General features: G+C 34.2%; 3 protein-coding genes across 3 annotated transcripts; 2 read left to right on the plus strand and 1 right to left on the minus strand.

The window, feature by feature from the left end:
• Positions 1-3,737: 3,737 nt before the first annotated feature.
• LOC132284947 (cyclin-dependent protein kinase inhibitor SMR6-like) lies at positions 3,738-4,713 on the plus strand. The gene has a single exon (XM_059787093.1). It carries the CDS (start codon positions 4,115-4,117, stop codon positions 4,433-4,435), a length of 321 nt encoding a protein of 106 aa, XP_059643076.1. The 5' UTR covers positions 3,738-4,114; the 3' UTR covers positions 4,436-4,713.
• An 11,099-nt stretch (positions 4,714-15,812) lies between these two features.
• Positions 15,813-19,071, plus strand: LOC132280795 (uncharacterized). The gene is made up of 5 exons (XM_059782549.1): positions 15,813-16,305; positions 16,529-16,614; positions 16,942-17,247; positions 17,349-17,432; positions 18,442-19,071. Exons 1-5 carry the CDS (start codon positions 15,841-15,843, stop codon positions 18,782-18,784), a joined length of 1,284 nt encoding a protein of 427 aa, XP_059638532.1. The 5' UTR covers positions 15,813-15,840; the 3' UTR covers positions 18,785-19,071.
• A 1,911-nt stretch (positions 19,072-20,982) lies between these two features.
• On the minus strand, positions 20,983-22,702 carry LOC132280796 (U-box domain-containing protein 3). Its single transcript, XM_059782550.1, has 2 exons — positions 22,418-22,702; positions 20,983-22,093 (listed from the first exon to the last, which is right to left on the minus strand). Exons 1-2 carry the CDS (start codon positions 22,627-22,629, stop codon positions 21,298-21,300), a joined length of 1,008 nt encoding a protein of 335 aa, XP_059638533.1. The 5' UTR covers positions 22,630-22,702; the 3' UTR covers positions 20,983-21,297.
• Positions 22,703-24,828: the final 2,126 nt, after the last annotated feature.

The raw sequence follows: 24,828 nt of genomic DNA on the forward strand, positions 1-24,828 counted from the left end.
ATGTATACATTTAGTGGGAAAGGTACCTCAATTCTCCGATAATTCAAGGCCAACTTCTGTCCCTGTCAGGATACATCGAGTTCATGTTGCCCGCTATTTTTCGTGGCATTTTATTGTTTTAAGGTTGATTTTTTTCTGGGTGGGTCATTGGGCTTACGTGGACGGCGGCAATGGTACAGCTGACGGGGCCTATATAAGTTGGAAGTCTTGATGTCCACGTCAACCGTCTACGTGGCAAAATCATCTAGAGCCACAATTGGAGGAATTTAAGTCAATAATGTCCAACCATACCATGTTATTGATTTGGAGCATGTGTGCGTATGTGCTTGTGTATGCGTAGTATTATTTTATTAGTGTCACAATGTAATGTCACTGCAAATATGTGCATGTGCAAGAAAGTTGCAAATCACAACAAAAAAACAATCTAAATCAAACCGACCAAAACAAAATTTGATTGTCTTCCTTCGCCGCCCATACGTGGATTAACCTAGGCTGACTTCACTTGTTCTTGTTTCCTAATACTTTTAGAAATAAAACTATATATATATATATATATATATATATATATATATGTATGTATTAAGTGATTTTACTATCTTTATTATTATTTTTTCTCTAAGGGTTCGAGTCTCTTAGAAATAATGTCACGTTCTCATAAATTAACCATTTATTAATTGTGCTTCATCCAGTTGATTATAACAAAAATGGATAGGGTTCTCATTTTTTAATATAAGTTATTTGAGAACATAAAAGTTTTTTCTTTCAAAATCTCAGGGGCCTGTTTCCAGAAATTTTTTCAAAAAGGTTTTAATTTTATTAATTCTCAATAACAGAATTTAAATATGGAAACTCTTTACTTAAAGAGGCTCTTTATTCTTTATGTCTATTTAGTATTTAGCTATGGTTTACTTGTAATAGTTGGGAACTAAATTGGTGGATCGTAATATTGCGATAGCAAGAAGTCGTGGAAAATAGCTGTAATATACTCCGTATCTATTTTATTCTTAGAGGAGCTGTGATTTTTTGTCACTGTCAAACTCATTCTTTTTATTCCACGTGGATTTACATATGCGGTGAGGCTTAATCAAATGAGATGTGGACTATGACCACTGTCGTCATATTATGATCGACTCACTGGATGAGTTGAGTTGGCTTACTGGCTTCTGTTGTATTACCTCCGTTTCTTATTAATATTTTATTTTTTTCTTTTTATATGTTTTAAATTAATTATTCTTTTAAAAAAATCAAAGTATTTTTTTTTTTATATTTCTGTCATTATCCTTTATCTTTTTAAAAAATTTTAAATTTTGTAACTATATATATATTTAAATTAAAAAGGATAATTTGATAATTTTAAAAAGAAAATAATATATTAATTACATGTTTTTTTAAAAATTTATAAAATTAAAAATAAGTAACTAAAAAAAGGATGGAGATAGCATGCAACGTGCCCGTAACTGTCCTTGGCCACTTAAATAGGTCCCATGTGAGGCAATAATCTCAAGTCTAAAGAATTTTTGTGTTGATTGTCACATCGTCACCTTAATGTTGATTGATGATAAAAATAAAAGACCTTAATGTTGATGATGTGGCACAATCACCACCTTTGGACGAATTTGGAATCTCTCATATCATGGATTGTGGACTAGACTTGGATTCTCTCTACCCTGTCAGAAGCGAAAATTATACCTAAAAAGAATGTTTTTTTGGGAGGAAAAACTTTTAAGGAGTAAAAAATTTTAAGGGTCATGTAGAATCATGTATTATTTTTTAAAAAGTTATTAACTTGTCTTTTAAAATTTTGAATATTTAAATTTAAAATTTTAAATTCCAAAAACATATATGAAAATAAGTAAAATATATTGTTTGAAAAAAAAAAAGTGAATAATTATTTTGGGACAACCTAAAAAAAAAAAAAAATAAACATTCTTTGTAGAATTGAGGGAGTATCATTTTGTGACGAGAATCAATCTCTACTTAACGGAGTATATGATCCTATCCTTACTCTCATGGATTTTATATGCAAAGTGACCTTACCTCATATTAGATAATCAGTGCAGAGAAGATGATAGTAATTCTCTTAGAACAATAATGAAAAGTTTTCCTTTACAAAAGATATTAAATAGATGCTTCAACCATTCTTGAATTATAATTACGTTATTAATATGCTAGGAATAGTAGTGACTATAAAGTCCCAGTTCATTAAATGAAATGGTGTTTGGTCAAATAAGACATCATACCGACATTTGATTAAGTTTTAAAGTAACAATTTGATAAATCAAATTGCACCCCATTAATAATGCCAATTAATAGGGTTGTCTTTCCTTCAATATGGGCTTAATCTGGTTTTAGATTTTGATGGTCGATTTGCTATTTTGTGGAGGACTAGTATATTCCTTGGAATATGAAAATGTTGCCCCATCATGCATACTTGCATTTAACGATTAATCCTTGAAAAAGTTGTTGCAATATCACCGTCCCACCTTAAAAGAATAGACTTGGTTTGGGTAGAGGACGGTGGGTTTGGTCCCACCTGATATGACTTAAATTATGTATTCTGACCATAGTGCGTGAGAATTGAGATACCTACAATTTGAGGGACTCTTTGTAAAATGTTGCTGAGAATCCAATACAGACTTGACTCTTCATTACAATCAGTTTATGCCTAATGTCAAAAATTTGGCATGTGTTAATCTCGATTAAGGAGGACCACCGGCTACTGGCTACCGTTTTATTGAAGGGGGACTGTTTGTTGGAAATGGATGCTCATTGACACGCTGGATGACGGGTTGTTAAGGTCAGCAATTTTAATGGGTTGTGCTGGGTCCGCTGGAGACAACCAACGTGGAAGGACAACTTTGTGATCAGAATAATTTGAAGTCTAGCTAATGGCTTACGTGGCAGCCTATCTTCCACTCTGGCTGCGTTATGCCGGCAGCCGTCCCAACCCCACCGCTGGGTATGATAAATGCAGCCATTAAGTGTGGGGGAGAGGATAATGGGATATGAAAGTGCTTTTGTGACTGAATAAGTTAAATCATTGGACTACGTGGGTCTTACGTGATCTCCGACGATTGTGTACAAATAGTATGTACGTGGCGAAAATTTTAAATTATTTTTTCTCCAATCCTTATTTCAAAAACACAAATTTTATGTAACCAAACATAATTTTCAGGTTTTTGAATGTAGATTTTCCTCATGTTTAATAATTTTTTACACACAATTCTATATTTTGTCTAGGCTTTCACAGTTCCAAAATCAGCAAAAAGGAGATGTTCCAAGGGTTTATTTGTTCCAGTTCTTCCCAGTCATATTCTTTGTTGGACTGGGTTTCACATAATTTAGCTAAGCTTAACCCGTCTATTAATTTTGAAAACAAATAAATAAATAAATAAAGTCCATTTGATACTATGGTCTAAGAAAGTGGGGCTGGGTATGCCGAAGCCCAAGTGATAGGTCTTTAACCTCGTCCCTTAGTTGGATTGATCCGGCCCAGTTTAGCTAGTCCATTATAAAAACGACATCGTTATTGGGAAGTTAACCAAGGTATGCCAGCAAAGCATTCTTTTCCCTGAAAATATGTTTGTGTGACAAGGTTAGAATCGGGAATCGAAATATTAGGGCGGGAAAGAGAGCCGTTGCTGACCAAAACACCAAAATTTGGCGCCAAAAATCTCAATTTCACTCGGTTTGAGCTGCCCGATATTTCCCGGGCAGCCCATCTCTCTCTGAAATTCTTCATATTGGATTCATATGCACCCCCTTTTCTCTCTCTCTCTCTAACTCTCTTCTCATTTTTTCGCCGCCCTCCCTCTTTTCATTCAAAGTCTTCATCTCCTTTCTCACCTCCCCCCTTTCAATAAAATCAGAGAAATTAACAAAGACCCTTTTAGCTTATTCCTTCTTCTTTCTCTCTCAACCCCATTTTCTCTCACTAGGTTTTCTGATTTGTACTGATTTTCTAATCAAAACCCATCTTTTATTTCACTTCGGTGTTCCTCTGCTTTCCCTTTCTTTTAGGTCATCAGAAAAACTGAAGATTGTTTCCTTCTAAGAAAAGCTCTTGGGTTTCTTAACCTCATTCCAGAAACTCTGTTTTTGGTTTGGATTAGATATGGGTTTCTCAAAAAAGCATCAACCAAACGGCAGCCTAGAATCGGAAGGCAAGAAATGGGTGATTGCTGGAATCGCGATATGTGCTCCGTTGAGATCGATAAGCACTAGGGCAGAAGAGAAAGAGTGCGATGACAACGACAATGAACGGTCGACAACCCCAACGACTAGAGAATCAAGGATTCCAAAGAGCTTGCGGTGCCCGCCTGCCCCGAGAAAGCGCCGACCTGCGTCGACCTGTCATTACAATGGTGTTAGGGAGTTTTTCACTCCTCCGGACTTGGAGTCGGTATTTGTACGCCATGTTGAGAGTGCAAATTGAGTCCAGATTAGAGCGTTATGATTCATAGTGTTCTTTTTTTTTTTTTTGGTTTGTTTTTGGTTTTTCGGGTTTCTCTGTTTTAGTTGTTTAGATTTTAGATTAGATGAGATGAATATGTACAATATATCTATATATATATATTTATAGAATGGGTATTCTAGTTTAGTTCAAGAGATTTGCTTAATGAGTAGGTTCTGAATGTTTCATCATTTTTGTACTCTGTAATGGAAGAGATTTGTTTTCACTTTGAAATGCCTTTTGCAATTGTGAATGTTAGAAGCTTTGTTACATGGTTATCAAGTGTGCAAAACCATATATATTTTAATTTTTGCCATTTGCATTCTGTCTTTCCACAAATAATACAATTTGTTAAAGTTTAGTGACCCATATATAGACAGGGTTCTTCAAATTGCTTCTTTCATCAAGTTTCTTTGCTCATCAGCTCTTTGTCCCCTTTTTTTTTCTGATTATTAGTTAGCTTAGGTATTTTAAGCTAAAAATGTTAAGAATCCTCATTTTCTACACCTCCATACCTTTTGCTATTGCATTCAACTCTCTCTCTCTCTATACATATATATATATATATATATATATATATAATATACATATATAATATACACGTGCATTGGATGCTAGGTCTCCATACTCCACATATAAGTCAATAATCTAGGCTACTAGAATAGTGAACAAAAGTTGGCCAAAAATGTAAAGGTATGTCTTTCTAATGGCTGTGACGCTGCCCTCATGCATAACATATTGATTGACAAACACAAATCTCTCACAACCTACCTGGCCCCCAGAAACCACTATTCATGCTCCACTGTGTGCCGGCTCTACTTCTCCCACCTCTAGTCCAGATCTTGAAGTACAACACGTGTTGTATTGCAAGTCTATAACGGACTATAATAGTTATTCACATATTTGATCGTGACACACGAGTGAGAGTGATTGTGATTGTCTAGTGTTGTGGCACAATACTATTATAGCTGGCCTCTCCCACCTCATCTGAACCTCTATTGGCAAGACCAAGTGTCATTTAATGCGTGGTTGCTACCCAGCTAAAATTGGACAAACGCACACATACAGTTATGAGAAATTAGAATCCTATGTGAGGTTTAAGGATTGTTTGGTGCACGGTCCAAATTAAATGTGTCATGACACTTGATGATGACCGCAAAGACTTGGTATTTAGTTTGACCATTTTAATGTACTTTTTTTTTTTGGACTAGTCACAAGAATCAATCCATACTTGTCATGTATTTACCAAACACTCCTTTGATTATCTTGCAGTTGACATGATATTTTTTGCTTGTTTAAACAAGGGATTTGTTTAAAAGGTGATGAGAGGAATTTTACCTAACGTGATAGTAGTCCCTTTGGAACAATTTTTTTTTTTATTTTAAAAAAAAGGTTTCCTAGGGATCAGTACTGCTTAAGATAGCAATTTGCAACAGAAGTTATTAAATTTAAGGCCTCATAGCGGTGGTCACTTTGGATTGATTTACCTACTGTGTTTATTTTAAAGGTGTAATTGGATACACATGACGTAGGTTGTCTTCATTGGATTCTTTCAACGGAATTTTAAATTAAGCTTATGTTATTTTTTTCATTTTTCACCCCAATTGCTACGTTCTAGGGAACAACCAATGCTGTCTTTTATCTTTTCCTCTTCCTGTTCAATAATGTGTAATCTAGATGTATGATACATGTGAAATATAGTAACCACAAAACTTGATTCAGTCTTGCTATTCGCAGCGACGTTGGATAGGACCAACACACACTGTGGTATGTGGGTCCCACAAACCTGTGTGAGGGTTTCGGTGTAAAAAGTTTTTTCCAACTTGATGTCTAACTGTTGTCTAGATTACATGTCAATTGTTTTTGTGAATTTTCATATAGTTTTGTATGTAAATTATGTCGTAATGCATTCAAGAATGCTACACTACCAAGCATAAAATTACATACCTAATCTAGGTCTAGTTTATCTGGGGTGCTGGGCTGAAAGATTGGAGAAAAACCCAACATTTAACATTATTGTCGTATCCATTGTTTATGCTTTTACGATTCGAATGTTAGTTTACATTTTATTAAGCTAGTAAATCAATAGAAAACTTGGCTATTTGCTTGTGAAAATCATCTAATTTGATAATGGCAATAGGAAAACTTCATATCTCTACTATTCTTGAAATCAATAAATCTGATGGCTTTTACCCAACAGGATATTGTACAGCTCCAACATTAGAATCTCTCTTATTTGGATTTTGAGTAGAGACAGAATGCCCAATGCCAGCTATGCCCTTGTACTTTAGCCAAATAATTGTAATATTTGCTACCCTCCCTTGCATTATTGAGTCATTGACTAGGGCATTCATAATGTTGAAGGGTTTCCGGAACAAATGGAGTTAACTTGGGGTTTTGCTGTAATATTTGTTGACAAAGAAAACAGAGTATCATTGTCCCATGACCATGTGGTATCTTGACATGGTAATAAACTAGTGTGTATTATTTATTGGAAAATGATCTTAAAGTTGAAGAGTTTGACAGATTTCTTTGATCGAAGGCTTTTAGTAAATATAAGGACATCCGTCAGGTCAAATTCATCGCTGAATATCACTATTTATGTCTAAGCTATTTGAAGTATAGGCATATCATTAATTTTTCTAGACTATTTGATTACAAAATAGTAGGAACATAAGTCATAACCATAAGTAAACTCCTCTTCTTTTTATGAACCACATGAAGATGATAATACATAGAAGAAGAAAGTAAAAGCCCAAGTCAGCTTATTTGAAAAATTCAAAGTCAAAAAGGAACTACATTGGGGAATATATAGATCATTAGATGCATATAGATAAATGTAAAGAGTTTTAATTGGAGGACTTTTGCTTATAGAGTTGAACCAACATCAGGAATCCTATGTGTGTGTGTGTGAGTGAGAGAGGGAGAGAGATAGAGACATATACACATGGTGTTGGATGGAATCCTAAGGGGAAGATTCTAACTGGGAATAATAACGTAAGAACTCTGTTAGCTCTTCCCTTTAGTTACCCTTTTCAAAGCCAAAGGCCACCAACTACTAATGGGGTCTTTCTAGGTTTTACGCGGTTTAAGCACTCCATGATGCATATTGAACGGTGCAAAATGTACAACATCATTCACTTATCAAAATGATGCAATTTTATACTTTAATTTTCATTATATTTACTTTAAAATTTCATTAATGTTATGTTTAGGTTTACCAGATTGTTAGCCTGATTTTGAAATTAAAAAAAATTTAGTTCAAAATTTAAATTAAATCTTTAATTTCAAATTTAAGACTCTAAACTTGGGATGGCAACAGGGGCGGTTTTGGACGGGTGTATCCTCCCCCACTCCCACAACCGTTTAGAAACCCTTGCCCTGTCCCTGCTCAAAACCGCCTAAACGGGATACCTTTCCACTCCATCCCCGCCCCGTTTAATTCTTTTACTCCCTCGGGCACTCGTCCCGTCTCGTTTAATTCCAGAATTTTTCCTTTTAATTTTTTTTTTTTTCGTAAATACAATTATATAACTATTGAAAAAAATCATAAAAAATTGGCAATCAATAATTTAATCAAGGGCGAAGTCAGGATTTTATTTCAGAGGAGGCACAATGCCCTTGTTAAAAAAAAATCAATAAATATAACAAATATAACTTTTTAAAATCAAAGGCAAACAAGAAAAAAAATAGTTGTAAAACAATACGCTAAACAATACTATAAAAAATATATAGTTACAAACATAACAATCAAAATACTGATTAATAATATTTTAATTAAATACAATCACAAATATCATTGATAAAAAGAAATAAGTGGAAAAAATAAAAAATACATAAGTAAAAAAAAAAAAAAAAAATTTGAAAAAGGAAACAAAAATTAGAAAAGGAAAAATGTATGGTGTATTTGAAGAATATAAGTATATGTATATAGCAAAAAATATGTACTTATGCACGTGCCCCTCTAGGCCTTAATTGGCTCCGTTCCTAAATTTAACATAAAATTCAGGGATAAAAGTATTCTTAGTTCGTAAGGCTCACTAAACGATTGAGAAAGAGAGTGAATGTTACTTAAGATTTCTAAAGCTAACTAAATATACTAATAAAATAAAAATAATTTAATAATTTATCTACTTAAACGGAACGGGGCGAGGTGGGGTGACCTCCCCTGTCCCTGCCAGAACCCACTATTTAATAAAAATCATCCACGTCCAAACTCCCAAAACCACTCCCAAAACCACTATAAACAAGCCGAAACGAATACCTGTCCCTACAAGACAAATTGCCCATCCCTACTCCAAGCCGTAACATAATTGTATTCAATAAGAGATCCTCAAAATAAATGGCGGTGAAAATTAAAAATTTTAAATTAAAATGCAGGACAGGACCGTACAGGAGAGGTTTTTTTGAGTTCCGCCCAGCCCAACTCCCAAAACGTTGGCCCGCTAATTAGGGCAGTCTCTTTTAGGTTTTACGCGGTTTAAACCCCCCGAGATGCCCAGCCCGAGGCAGCCCAGGCCCCAAAACTTTTGCCTGCCCAAACTGCCCGGAACTTTTGGCGGGAAATTGAGACCAAATATTTTCCGTATTCTAGTGGGGTTTGGCGCCAAATGATAGGGAGAGATGGAGACCCGGAAAAGCAAACTGCCAATTATTTTATTTTATTTTTAGGTATATAGTTACACGGCACGGCATCTTCCTCAGTTAAATCGAAATTACATAACATGTTATACATTTTCTTTAGAATTTTTTTTTTGCACGATACTAAGTGTGATTTAACGCCTCAATCGTGGAGGCTTTTTTTATGTAAAAAATATATATTTTTTCTTTCTAAAAGTTTAAGCAAACACAGTCAATATATATATATATATATATATATATATATATATATATATATTATTTTGCAATGTAATTCTTATGTTATACCTTTGGAAAAGTAAGAACTTTATATATTTTTATGGGTTTGTTGTTTTAAGTAAGAAAAGGTAAGCTCTTTTTGATGTCATAATAGTGGAACTAAAAAAACTTGTGCTGTATACTTGTTTATTTATTATTTTTTGTTATTTCCTCTAAGAAATAAATTAGAGATAAAAAGAAATTATGCAACGCATAAAAAGTGATTAAAAAGTTCAAATGACGTTATCAGATTTGCCTCATATGTCACATCTGTTACCATCTCCGGTGTGTTTTTAATCTATTAGTAGATTCCTGTCCCGCTCAGGGGCATCTGGACTTGGCAAAGAATGGAACCTCATAATTTTGTTTAGTAGCATTTGAAAGCAAAAATGCTAGCTAAGTAATATATAAACTATCACAAAGACACTTGAGACTCACTCCCTGAGATCCTACGACACCTTTCTTAATTTTTCTAATAGTGGAATTTTTTTTTTTTTTTTTTTTTTTTTCATATAATACAAGTCCTATGAATCTTAATTTTTATAAGCGTGAAGAATTTCCTATCGTGTATAAATTGAAATCTTTTAAAGTGACATATTGCAAAAGATTCCGCTCTTCTTCTCAAACCATGTTTGAAACTCAAAGCCCTTCCATTCAAGGCCATAACATCAATTACAAGTTTAAACACTTTTTCAAAATAACTTTACTAAATATATATATATATATAATTATAAAAAGGAAAATCCACACCCCTTAGAGAGAGTGAAGACATCCTAAAGAGGTCATTTTTTTCAAATCCTAATTGTTATGAATGAGAATCCACACTAACAAATGATTATGAAAACTAGTTCGAAATATATACATAATACATTATTCTTTCCTTAAATGGTGTTGGACTTTTGCCCTTTTTGCCATGGTGCCGTTTTAACTATGCGCGCACACATTTACGGACTTTTGCTCTTTTGATGTACCTTAAATTTTGTCACTACACGCATACTCTCACTCTCTTTATTTGGTATGACTTAAATTTTATCACTGTCACACTTCTCGTTGATTCCACTGAATCGACACTGAAAATATAAGAATTATATGTGATCTATCAATAAATTTCTTTTCTCCAGTGGGGGTCTTTGCCCATTCGGGTTGAACAATTGAAGAATTCATTCACCAATACGTGCAATTTTGGACATTTGTGGAGAGGAATGATATTGAACACTAATTGTACACAAAGGGAGATGAATCGCTCCGTATAGGTTCACATGAGAGCATAAAAAATGAAATACATATTTTGGAACCGTTTGACTGAATTCAATAATAAAATTGCGAAGGACAACAAATTAGATTGAATTTCCCAAGTTACTTTAAATTTATTGGAATCCCTAATTTACAATTCATCTGAGAAATAAAAAAAATAATAAAAATACAACAAAATTAGCAACAATAAGAACAGGGTAGAGGGACTATAAGTTTACATGATTAAGTGTAGTAGTTTTTGGATGAAAGTTATTAGATGTGGTGAAGTGCTTCGGAGGAGAAATCAGGAGGTTGATGAGGAAGTCCTTTTGGTCTCTCACCACATTTTGCTTCTCATCATCATCGATAGTGCTCTGCTCCAATTTCTTCCTTTACTACTGGTGACTCATTGTCATCGTCCTTGATTACACCTTTCATTTCCCTTGGGCATAGGATTCACCCCTTTTACCACTCATCTTGCTGTCAATGCCAATATAATATAGAGTATATATACATATATATACAAACTCACTCCTCTTTTGTTATTAGATAGTTTAACTATCAATGGGCTAGAATTTCGCTAGATGACACGAATAATGTGAACAACTATGATTTGGTGCGAGGTAATGGTTTATGGGCTGTTTATGGATTAAAAAAGAAACACTTCAACACTTAGTGGAGGTGTGACGATATTGTCAGAGTAATAAACTACATTCAAAGTCAGGAATTCTTTTAATTACTTTTAAAAACTTGAATAATTCCAAAACTCTAAAATATGTGAACTTAGGGAATGGAATGAATGTCAAAAAAATAAATAAATAAAATATTAGGCAAAAAATCAGCTTATAGTTGGTAATTAGTGTGATAACCAAAGATGTTCTTTTGACCTCTACAAAGATGTCGTCTTCTCTTTGCCCAATCCCAACCCTAGTCCATTCCTCAAAATCAAGTTAATCAGCCCACTTTGTGGAATCCAGTTAGCTTCTACCCCTTCTGTGAGTTTCGGGCTTTGAATTGGGCACTCCATGTAGCTACCCAGGTTCTCAATTTTATTTCATGGGTTGAGGGTCACGGCCCGTCAAGACAGAAAATTGAGTGTTAAAGTTATCCGTGATATTAAAAAAGAAAAATAAAATAAAAGGATGTTGACATGTTTTTCCATTCCCACTAAAGAAATACTCCATTTTAATAACGGTTTTTCTTTAAAAAAACCATTATCCTTGTTTTACTAATATAAAGTACTGGATGTTTAAGTTCACACATGTTTCTTACTTTAGTTTTTTTGAATGTGAAATAGCACCTCCCTTATTTCTATAATTTACAAATACCCACTCATCTAGTGTCGATCCCCACGTTTCAAAGACAATCGATCACACAAGATTGTGATGGATTAAAAGGTGGTGTTTACTACTTGTTACTAACCAGTGGTATAAACAAACTCTAAATTTGCTTTGATAATAAAAATATAATTTTTTTTTAAAAAAAAATAAAAAATGATTGACCATTGATTGGGGTATTATTTAATAAATTTTGCACCATCCAAGCATGAGAAAATATATAATACTTTATTTTGTTGTGTTTAGAAACACTGAATTCGTATCTTAAATTTAGGATTAGAAAAAATTTAATTCAAATTTCAAATATAACAAAATGATATTTTACACATTATGATACTTGCACCAATTTATTACAGTGAATCACTTAACCTAACTGAATATTTCTTTTGCAAGGGCTGCAATCAAACATTAAAGAGCCTAAGAGGTTTTTAACAATAATTTATGCAAGTTCACAGTATCTGGATGATGTAAAGATCCCTTAAAATAAGGGTTTGACTTAAACCAATGCTAAACATGTCGTGTACAAGTATACATCTGTATGGCTCATTAGTGATCATGACAGCCCAATTGCAGTGGTCAAAATTGAATTAAAACGATTTTTAGGGGAGAAATTATTTTATGGACCAAGTCCATATACCTCACTTGGCTGAGTTGGTGGACTATACCAATTGGACCAATTAATTATAGACTGTAATTAAAAATTATTTTTATATTCAATTTGTCACGTCACTTTTGCAAGGTCTCTCTCTCTCTTCTTTCAGCCTCCCCAATCGCCTCCATCTCTATTTTCGTTCTCAGATCTGAACTCCCCCCCCTCTCTCTCTGCAACTGCAAACTACAAAATCAACAAGAATCAGAAGTTCAAAAACCATATATTTCAGTCTATCTATCTGTCTGCAAGAATCAGAAGTTGAAAACCGGCATATCATTTTAGATTGTTCAAAAAATCAAAACCCATATCTTTCAGTTTCCATCGCCCGCTGTTCCTTCCAATCAGTTTCCATTTCTTGCCCTCTTTCTCTTTCTGCAACTGCAAATTACAAAATCTACAAGAATCAGAAATTCAAAACCCAATAGTCTCTCTCCTCTTTCTTTCTCTAAAACGATGGTGAGTTAAGAGGGTCTGAATCCCCAGTTGTGGCCACTGATTCTTGTGTATGCTCCAAACAAGATCTGGAACAGCGGGCGATGGAAATTGAAAGATATGGGTTTTGATTTTTTGAACAATCTGAAATGATATGCCGATATGGGTTTTCAACTTCTGATTCTTGCAGACAGACAGATAAACTGAAGTATATGGGTTTTGAACTTCTGATTCTTGTAGCTTTTGTAGTTTGTAGTTGCAGATAGAGAGAGAGGGGGGCAAGTTCAGAGTTGAGAACGAGAATAATAGATGGAGCCCCATTGGAAAGGCTCAAAGAGGAGAGAGATGTTGCTGATGTGGCAAATTGAATATAAAAATAATTTTTTATTACATGTGTTTACAATTAATTGGTGTAGTCCACCCACTCAGCCAAGTGAGGTGTATGGACTTGGTCCATACAATAATTTCTCTTTATAGGGACCACTTTATAAGCCTGACTTGATTAACCTACTAATGGCAAAAGTTTATAACGATAATTCTTTCTTCGGAAATTTCATTAAAAAATAATGTGAGTGACTAATGTAAAAACTTTACATCGATAACATAAAAAATAATTTGGTTGATTTTTTTTTTTTATTTATTAAAATTTTAAACAAATTTATATATGTATAATGAATAATTACAAAAGTGGATCATTTGACCAAATACAACCCAAAAATAATCTGGGTTGGTGAGAAGTTGCATCAATTTAATTGATTTGCACATAATGCAATATCAATTTTTTCCACAAAATAAATAATTGGTAAGAAATTTCTTAATTTGGAAAAGTACTCGATATTCAGGAATAACAACCATATATCGATTATGACTAGTAAAAAATAATTATTTATTTAATTTTTGAATGGTTGAGGAGCTCTTGTTGCCGTAGCAACTTCTTGGTTTTCTTAGCACAATGGTATAGTGTGCACGGCACGCTCTCTCATTCTCATTCAATGAGTGGCCCTGAGGCCCTTTCATGCTGGACCCACACTTTAATAATCATAGAACTATCGATTAAAATTTCTGACAAACGTGTGTAAGTAGGATCTGTTGTGATTCTTAGTACATAAATTACATCACTACCACTTACAAAGCTTGGGGATGCTTAAATTGCCCTCAATTTTCCTTCTCTCAAATTGGAATCAATTTCTTCTATCTTAAAAATATGTTGGTAGGACTTCTCGCCTTTTTACCGTTCTAGTTTATGTTGATTAGATTTTTGAAAAAGGTTTTTAATAGTTGTGTTTTTGTGTGTGTGTGTGTGTGTGTTTTTTTTTTCTTTTTTCAGGACAAGAAATCCATTTCATATTTGAAATTAGATGGATTTGAATTCTTACCTTTTATATCACTCTAGAGATAGAAAAGTTATTACTTAAATTAGAGTCCATGATAATTTAATCAAAGACAGATCTTATCTATTCATCTATGAGTACTTAGATATTTTATACTGTCTACTAATATGATCCAATTATAAATATACACATATTCTTTAATTATAAAATTTAGAAAGTAATAAATAAGAAAAATGAACCCAATGGACCAACTTCCATTTCTTTTTCTTTTTAACTTTTTTAATTAATATCTAAAATTTGATGTGTCAATATAAGATTGGACCACATATTCTTTAATTAAAAAATTTAGAAAGTAATAAATAAGAAAAATGAACCCAATGGACCAACTTCCATTTCTTTTTCTTTTTAACTTTTTTAATTAATATCTAAAATTTGATGTGTCAATATAAGATTGGACCATTACAGGAGAACTCACGGTTAAGTATCGTACAATCAATATTATTTATTACAATAATTTGATAAGTGAATATGTATATCTAGTTGGAATAATGAGTTTGTTTCCTTAATTTCCCTATCTTTTACAAAATTTTCAAAGAAGTCTGGTCTGAATTAAATTGGACAATGTTTCCTTTGGAAAAAATAAATAAATAAATTGACGATGAACTAGAAAAAGAAAAAGAAAAAAAAAGGCTCTCTTTAGGGGGAAAGAAAATGTATTGTTATCATTTTCGAGCAAAATGTTAATGATTTCATAGCTAAAATTAAAGATAATAAATTCCATTTTTTTAGAATGACAACTTGCAACATTTCTACATGAAAAAAAAGGAAAAAACAGTTGTTTCTAGAACCTAGAATCACCTTCCTCCTCTTTTGATAAAATTGGACAATGTTCTCTTTAAAATGTTCACGACTTTATTATTTAATTTTCGTCCACCTAAAAAAAAAAAAACATTTTGAATTCAATACATTATTACGGATGTCAAAGGAAAAAACAAGTGGCTTACCTACATTTCCATACACCATGGGTTTACTAAACATATTCCCGTATTCTTCCAGCTCAAGTCAGCCCCCACCTCCTCCAATTGGACAATGTTCTCTTTATAAAAAATATGTTCAAGACTTTATTATTTAATTTTAATTTTATTTAAGTAAAATTTAATGAATTTCTTACCTATTAAAAAATTATAAAGATGAAAATTAATACTATGTATAAAAGAAAATAAAGTGAATAAAAGAAAAATAAATTTAAATCGTTTATTTGATTAGTATAAAATTATAAAAATCACAATTTTATAATTTGATGAGTATCATCACGCTTATCATTAGAAAGAAAGAAAAAAAAAGAAAAAAAATATTATTATAGGTTTTCAAGAAATCAAGCATTTTTTTTTCTTAAATAAAAAATTGGTATGGGAAAGTTAGGTGCTAACCAAACTTCCAAATGTTGAGCTCAATAAATTACAGATGTCAAAGGAAGAAAGTGGTTCACCTTGATTTCCATACACCATGGGTTCACTAAAGCTAGCCCTTTGTTCTTTCTGCCCAAGTCAGCCTCGACCTCCCATTCGACTGTCTACAGATATAAAGGCTATGCGCATTACGCATTCCAAACGTTCTCTGATCTCTCTGAAACACCTTTATCTCTCCCCACTCGGTTTCTTCCACTCTCCCACAATCACTAACAACCCTCACCCTCTGCGAACCCTACCTTTTGCCATGGCCGAAGCTGCCGAGAACTTCTCTACCGATTCTGCCGTCGTTGACGACGACGTCAAGTTCGGGTTCAAGCGCCCGGAGATGTACAAGGCCAACCTTGCCGGCACCATCGATCCCCCGTACGACCGTCACGTGTTCCTCTGCTACGGTAGTTACGAGTCTTGGCCTTCTCGTGTCGAAGCCTCCGACTCCGATCTGCTTCCCAAGCTCCTCTCTGAAGCTCTCAAAGCTCGCAAGAACGACATCAGCGTGAAGGTTAGTATCCTAAACTCAGAGCTCCGGTTAATCGATTAGAATTTCTGATTCTGTTATGAGCTGTCTCCAGATCGATCAATATGAGACACAATTATCTGTATATATACATATATATGTATGTACGGAGAAAGAAAGACGTCATATTGAGAAAATTGTTTCTTTAACATTTTTGTTCGTGGATGTTTGGATCTGATGAGTTTTGCCTTGGTGATCAATTTGGCAGACTCGTTTGACGATATGTGAGGGACGTGAAGGGACCGACTTATCCGATGGAGATGTTTTGATTTTCCCGGAAATGATCAAATACAAGTAAATTTCGTTCATTAGCTAGGGTTTTACTCTTATTATTTCCATATCGAGTCTCTGTTTCCTGTTTTCACAAAGTCAATTATAGTTAGTTTACCTACCAAAAAAATTAGTACTACAGCGCTAAGTTTGGCTTCTGAACTCCTGAAATTTTAAAGTCAAGTATTAGTTAGGGTTTTGCTTCATGATTTTTGTTTTTTTCTTCCCATTAATCTTGTGATTGTTCTAATTACAAGTAAATTATGAGAATCAATTAGGGTTTTATTTCATTTGTTCTCGTTTTTTCCTTCTTTTTTGAGTCAAATATATTGTTTGTTTTCGTGGTTGAAGGGGTTTGAAGGACTCAGATGTGGATAGTTTTGTTGAGGATGTGCTTGTGAATGGCAAATCATGGGCTTCTGGAGTGCAGGAGGTGTTGACTGGTTCACATATATTTGTTTGTGCCCATAATAAGCGAGATAGAAGGTGTGGCGTATGTGGACCAGCTCTGATTGAAAAGCTCAATGAAGAGATTGGTTTAAGGAATTCGAAGGATCAGATGTTTGTGAGTGCTTGCTCACACATTGGGGGCCACAAATATGCTGGGAACTTGATAATTTTCAGTGCGGATCCGGAGGGAAAAATTGCTGGTCACTGGTAAGTCAGTATGTTATTGTTATTTCTTTACTGTTTCTTTGAATATTAAAGGGAAAATGATTCAGTCGATGATGTTAAAACTAAGAGCTTTTGTTTTACAGGTATGGTTATGTCACTCCTGATGATGTTCCTGAATTGCTTGATCAGCATATTGGAAAGGGAGAAATCATTGATCGTCTTTGGAGGTTTGTGTTTCTTTGTTCTTTGTTTTCTATTACATGAATTGTTTATTCGAAGATACCATTGACACCTCTATTAACAATGAAATAATAATAAAAGGAGACACCAGATGACACATGGACACATGGATAAGATCATTGCTGGCTTTGTTTGGGTTGAACATTTCCTTTATGAAGCTAGTTTCATCAATAATTGGATTCCGATGTCAGAATTTCACTGGCAAATGTTTTCCGATATGTATTTAAGAATTGCAACTTATTTGCAGTTGAATTTAGCGGTCGTATTGTTAAATGGTGTTTTTGTCGCCAAATTGTGATTCTTTTTATTGGGAGCTAGTCCTATCATTATTATCTGCTTCAGTTACTTAACATAGTGGTCTACCTGTGTCTTGAATAGCTACTTATCAAGATTTATGTGCAATAGAACTGCATACTGGGACGTAACTACTTTATTTTGTTTTATGCAGCATTCAAATTTAGAAATTATGTATTGTTTCTCAAAGCATTAGAAAATGAGTCAACTTGTACTCATATTATGGTTATTTGTGTGTGGCTGCACATGGAGGATTGAGTGTTCTTGTGCACGTGTGTAACTAACCCAATTTGTTTTCCGGTCTGTTCCAAGTAAAAATTTTTACCTTGTGATTATGATAATATAATAGAATTTGTTTCAACTCTATTCTCAAATAATTAAATACATTATACTCCGCAGCTTCTACTATTTCATTGCATGTGGCTGTGATTCAAACTACATAAATTTAGTCAACACTTTGATAACTTGCTTCCAGTGTAATTAGTTACAAAGTCACCCTGCTGGATGATGGTGATGTTTTTCAATTGTTCTTAAAAGGCTAAATTAGTTTTTAAATTTTCCTCATAATAATTGGTCTTAATAAGAGGGGTACAAGTTTTTTTTTCTTCTGCCCAGATACAATTGGATGGTAACATTCTTTTCGTTTGTTCAGCGTTCTTTCAAACAACATAGGAAGCTATACTTAACCATAATCAATTTCAGGGGTCAAATGGGCGTATATGTTGAGAAAGCTGAAAAAGATGAAGCAAAGAAGCTGCCAAATGGAAAAGAGCGCAAACAAAAGATAAAAGAGCCACAAGAAACCAATGGTCTGGACAAGAAGGAAAATTTGGCAAGCTGTTGCCAGGGTGCTAATGGGTTTTCATGCTGCAGAGATGAAAGTAAGGATGAAGTGACCATAGAAATGCAAGGGAAGAAGGGGCTGGGCGGACTGTCTACCTGGATGGGGAAGTGGGAGCAAAGTGAGGTTCTTACAGCCGCTGCTTTGGTTGGAGCAGTGGCAACTGTTGCTGTGGTTTATAGCCTTTATAGAAGGTCTGCGTGAAATGGGCTCTGTAACCACACGAGTTTGTTTGCATTTCACATGTACACCCCTGTTTTGTAGAGAGGCGAAGTAACATGAATTAAATAATTGTCAAAACCATGCACTTCATTAAATGGATAGTTATAGATATATTCATGTTTGGCAGTATGAGGATGAATTACCAATATACATCAAATTTGAAGATGTAAACTTTTTGGTGGTTAATTTTCTGCATACCAACGGATGCTTTCTTGATACACATTGGCGAATGGTTTATATTGATATTAAAATTTGTTATTATGGAGGCAGTTGAAGTTAGTAGCTGATAATGTTGGTGTGATTAGTTCATTAGATTTGATTTTCTGCATATCAAGATGATTAGTTTAGTAGCTAAGCAGTTTGTATTAAGGAATTACAATAATCAAGGAACAGCGCAGGGGATTGACTTTTGCGATTAGCAAATACCAATGTGCTGGAATGCTGATATATGTGGATGTGTATGATTTAACTTGCGAGTTATGACGTGCTGACAACCAACAAAATGTTTCGAGAATTTGTCATAACTAGTTTTCCGATGGTGCATTTGACATATTCCGTGGTTTTCATTAAAAGTTGTATTGCATGTTTTGTCCGATCCATTGATACTACCTGTCAGGTATTAAGACTCTTTATCTGTCACTTGTTCCGAAAGTGCTGAGATGAGAAAGGCTCTGCTTTAAAAACTTCATGAAGATATTCATATCTCCATTCATGATTGGTAACTGCTGAACTGTGTTACTCTTATTGTCCTGTGATTTGTTTTATTCATTTGCTTCCATATGTAGGGATCGACTTCCATAACTTGCAAGTTATGACGTGCTGACAACCTCTAACAAAATGTTTCGAGAATTTGTCATAACTAGTTTTCCGATGGATGCATTTGACATATTCAGTGGTTTTCATTAAAGTTGTGTTGTATGTTTTGTCCGATCCATTTATACTACCTGTCAGGTATTAAGACTCTTACCCGTCACTGCTTCTGAAAGTGCTGAGATGATATTCATATCTCCATTCATGATTGGTAACTGCTGAACTGTGTTACTGTTATTGTCCTGTGATTTGTTTTATTCATTTGCTGCCATATGTAGGGATTGACTTCCATCATACTGGAATTGACTGTTATATGTAGGATCGACTTCCATTCATACTGAAATTACGGTGGCTGGGCATGCATTGATTCAAAAAGAAGATGTATCTAAATCTGTGGCAGTTTCTCTATTCATCAAAGAGCTTATTTCTGATTGTCTCACCATCCTCAGAATATTGTGTTGTATGTTTTGTCCGATCCATTTATACTACCTGTCAGGTATTAAGACTCTTACCCGTCACTGCTTCTGAAAGTGCTGAGATGAGAAAGGCTCTGCATTAAAAACTTCATGAAGATATTCATATCTCCATTCATGATTGGTAACTGCTGAACTGTGTTACTCTTATTGTCCTGTGATTTGTTTTATTCATTTGCTTCCATATGTAGGGATTGACTTCCATCATACTGGAATTGACTGTTATATGTAGGATCGACTTCCATCATACTGAAATTACGGTGGCTGGGCATGCATTGATTCAAAAAGAAGATGTTGTATCTAAATCTGTGGCAGTTTCTCTATTCATCAAAGAGCTTATTTCTGATTGTCTCACCATCCTCAGAATATTGGCCCAACTGCCTAGATCAACCCCAAAGTTCTCTGTGCCTTGCTAAACCCAAAGAACAGCTTTATTTAGTCACCTGTAGGACGTTATAAAAGCCGAAGCATCCATACCCCTGTTGGGTTGCTAGTAGAAAACAAAATATTAGACAAAACTAAACAAGCGTTGATTCGGAATGAGTTAAATATCATATCTCAACAGAAAAAGTGATCTAGATATGTGTTCTGTAAAGCTGTTGATGAAGCCGACTTTCCACCTCCAATTAGACTGCGAGGGTTTGTTTGGGATTGGGTTGGTAGCAGCCTAAGTGCTGTAAAAAAAAGCTATGTCATTAACTTTCAGACATTTGAGTGGCAGAAGATGTCCCGTTTCCATATTTTCTGACTCAACTATTTCTTGAAAGCTGCTTGAGTGTGCTGGACTGTTGCCTTTTTGTATTTTGGCCTTAGAAGAGGGAACACATCAGGTATCTGATGCTCTAATTTGTTATCATGTACTAAAAAATTCTGATGACAAATCTATCCTCTTTTTTACTTTTGTATAGATATGCAGTCCATTCGCTGCTAAAGGGAAAATTGCACTCTCATGGGATAAATATATGAAATTATAAAATTGGAACATCAAGATTCCGTGAGGGTGTTGAATATCAAGCATCTGCATTCATTCAAATTTTTACAATGAGGACGATGACAACAACAACAACCAAAAAGGGAAAAAAAAGAAAAAAAATCAAACCCTAAGGATTAGAAAAAGAAACCTAAAAACGAACAAACATATATACACACAATCACCATTTCCACACTGACATGGAGTGAACCTGAGAGAGAGAGAGAGAGAGAGCTCATCAACTAGACTGGAACCTGCATGGTGAACTTTGAAATCATCTCCTCCAGGGTAAACACTGTCCCCCCTCTCTCTTCAGCATCAATTTGTTCCATGGCCTGCTCCATAAGAACATTCTTTTTTTGTCTACTTCTTGAATTGCGACTGGGGCAATCTCGCAGGAGCTGTAGCAGAGCTCGGGCCATTTCCTTAGCCCTGCGTGTTCCGTCCATGCTCAGCTGAAGCAGTCCCGGAATAGCACCTTCACTCAGAATCAGCCCTCTGTATCTATCTTTACTGCTTTGGCATATGAGAAGCAAAATCCCCACTGCATACTCTTTGCATAGTGGCGAACCCTCTTCAACAGCCTCAACAGATGCCTGAATTGCACCACTCGTGCTAGCAGTCTCTCTTAGTGCAATCTCCGACGAAGAAACAATATTTTCAAGGAGTCCCATTGCCTTCTCAACCAACTCAGACGATTTTTCAAAGCCGTAGATTAGTGGAAGCAAAGAGAACACAGCACGTGACAGAACAATTGATGGGATGATCTGACGGCAAGTTGAGAGGTGGTGAAGTGTGGCTATGATGTCAAGCTTGGCTTGCATGCTTATGTTGTTATCCTCATCAATGTAGCTTCTATTGAGAAATTCAACTAGGACTTGAATGGCCCCAGAAGCTGCAATTGACAGCTTGTTGGCCGTACAGGAGGAGAGTACCAATAGGGCTGCTATTGCAGTGTCCATGAATGCCTCGTTTTGGTGTTGAAGAAGCTTTAACAATGCTGGTATAGCTCCAGATTTTACAATACTCATCTTGTTTCTGTAAAATCAGAGTTAAATGCTTAACAAAATTTTCATAAATCTACTTGATACTTGAAATTAGAAAGTGATCATTACTTAGTGCTTTTAATTATGTTGTTTAGATAGTCAATCGAGTCTAACCACATGTATGCAAATAATTACCTATTACCTACTCTACAATTAGCCAAAAAAAAAAGAAAAAAAAAGGTACTGTTAATCTGTAAAACACAAATAAATATTTTATCTTTTGAGTGATGTTGAAATATGCCCCAGATCAGTGAATGGTTGATACAAAGAAACAATAAACTGAGAAAAATGAGGAATGATTGATACAAAGACGAACCTGTCACTGCCAAAGGCTAGACTAAGCAGAGCAAACAGAGCAGCTTCAATGGCTTCGTAATCTTGTGTATGCAGCATTGAAACCAACGGCGCAATAACGCCTCTTTCGGCAAACTTTTGTCTCTGCTTACTCGTTAGATTATTAAGTGCCCTAGCAGCTGCAACCTGTGCTTCTCTCTCACCAAAAAAAAGAGCTTCCACAACTTCCTCCATGGAAGCCCTCTCTTTCTCTCTCCTCCTTTCTCTCTCTCTCTATATGTGTGTGTGTGAGTGTGCTATATGTAGAATAAGGAGCTCCTATATTTGTATTGCTTGGTGAGGATGTCAGATATGGCTTTTTAGGGGCTCTCCATTGTTTGAGTTAGAAGCAACTTACTATTCTCTGTTTGAGCTTTATACTTCCAATATCCCTTGGTAATACCTTGGATTGAATCTTTTGCTTTCCTTTTCTGGAAGAAACCGCCACAGCTTTTATGGTAACTTAACACATGAGGAGATCCTCTCAGGATATATTACTCATATCCAATTGTATATATACATATCACTACAGTTTTGTATATCACATCACCGTAGTACGTGTAATTATATACTAAATGGATTTTGGCCTCTACAAGATTTGTTTCTTCATGAAAGATAACATTAATCTAAAATAAAGGGTTCTGATTTTTTGTTGTTTATTATTGTTATTTTTAATTGACAATACAGAGGGGCTGAACTTGGTAGTCAAACTCATATTCTTAATTTAACTATTTATGTTTTTAAATTGATGGAAAACATAACTGTGTTTTAAATAAAAATTAAAAGGGAAAAAAAGAAATAACTCCTTATAAAATTTCTATTTGGATAACAATTATCTTTTATAATTAATCATCATCAAAGTTTATTATCGGCGTAACTCAACATACAGAGAATTCAAGGGAGTTTCGGTGTAATCCAGACATAAGACAAGTACCAACGTAAATATCTAAGTATCTACGCAAATATCATTTAACTTCATTATTAGGTTAGCCATATGATTCATCATCATCAAAGTTTATTGCCGGCGTAACCCAATATACAGAGATCGGAGTGCCGGAATGATCAGACAGAAGACTTAACGTAAATATCTAAGTATCCACAAAAAAATATCATTTAATTTCATTATTAGGTTAGCGATATCATTTATTATCATCAAAGTTTATTATCGGAATAACCAAATATACAGAGAACGGGAGTCTTTGAGTAATCAGGCATGACAATTATCAACGTAAATATCTAATTATCCACAAAAATATCCTTTAAACTTCATTATTATGTACCAAAATTTGCTTTAAATTTGCAAATTAACATGACTTCTGTTTCAGTTACCTCACCCATCGGATTCATCATCATCAAAGTGTATTGAGGGTATACAGAGAACCTGAATGTCTGAGTAATCAGATATAAGACAAATACCTGCGTAAATATCTAGTACCCATCAAAATTTGCTTTAAATTTGCAGATTAACGTGACTTCTGTTGGAATTACCTCGTGGTCTGACGCTAGTAGCCAACCTCCCTGTTACCTGTTATATATATATATATATATGAAGGATCACTGAATCAGTGAATATCTACGACGGGCTGTTATACGGTGCCGCCTATCTTGACCAAAAATATTAATACAAGGTCACAACTACCCTTCATAAACTTTCTAAATCCGTATTAACGTGCATTCACCAGCAATTCAAACGATTGGGGTCAGAACTACCGCTCATAAACTTTCTAAATCTATATTAATCTGCATTTTTATCTTTTCTTAAGTTTTGAACTGGTTTTACTCACTCACCCCTGCAGCCTCTCTCTCTCAAAAAAGTTTGTAGCTCATTCTTACAAATGTGATTCCTTATCTATTTATATAACATCTCCCCAGGATTAGGATGCATAACAGGGTTAAAGTATAACTTACGAGTCACCTAAATATATACATATTAACAAATTCTAATTTTTTGGAATCTTCTCCAATCAACTAATTTATACACCCTACAACACTCTTTACTTCCTTATTATTAGTAATTGGGAAAAATAGTATATGTATTGTCCAATCTTTAATGACTAATATATATCTATATATCTATATATATATTTAAAAATATCATATTCCAACATATCCACATTCATATTTTTCATTTTTGTATTTTTATGCTGTTTTCTAATTTTTGGAATCTTCTCCAATCTACTAATTTATACACTCTACAACACTCTTTACTTCCTTATTATTAGTAATTGGGAAAATTAGTATATGTATTGTCCAATCTTTAATGACTAATATATATATTTAAAAATTATATTCCAACATATCCACATTCATATTTTTCATTTTTGTATTTTTATGCTGTTTTTTTTAAAAAAAAAAAATTAAAACAAGAAAAGCAAATTAAATTAGTACGTCTAC

Source organism: Cornus florida, unplaced genomic scaffold, assembly GCF_030987335.1.
Source record: "Cornus florida cultivar Cherokee Brave unplaced genomic scaffold, ASM3098733v1 CherokeeBrave_3.0.0_Hap2_Chr11, whole genome shotgun sequence".
NCBI lineage: Eukaryota > Viridiplantae > Streptophyta > Magnoliopsida > Cornales > Cornaceae > Cornus > Cornus florida.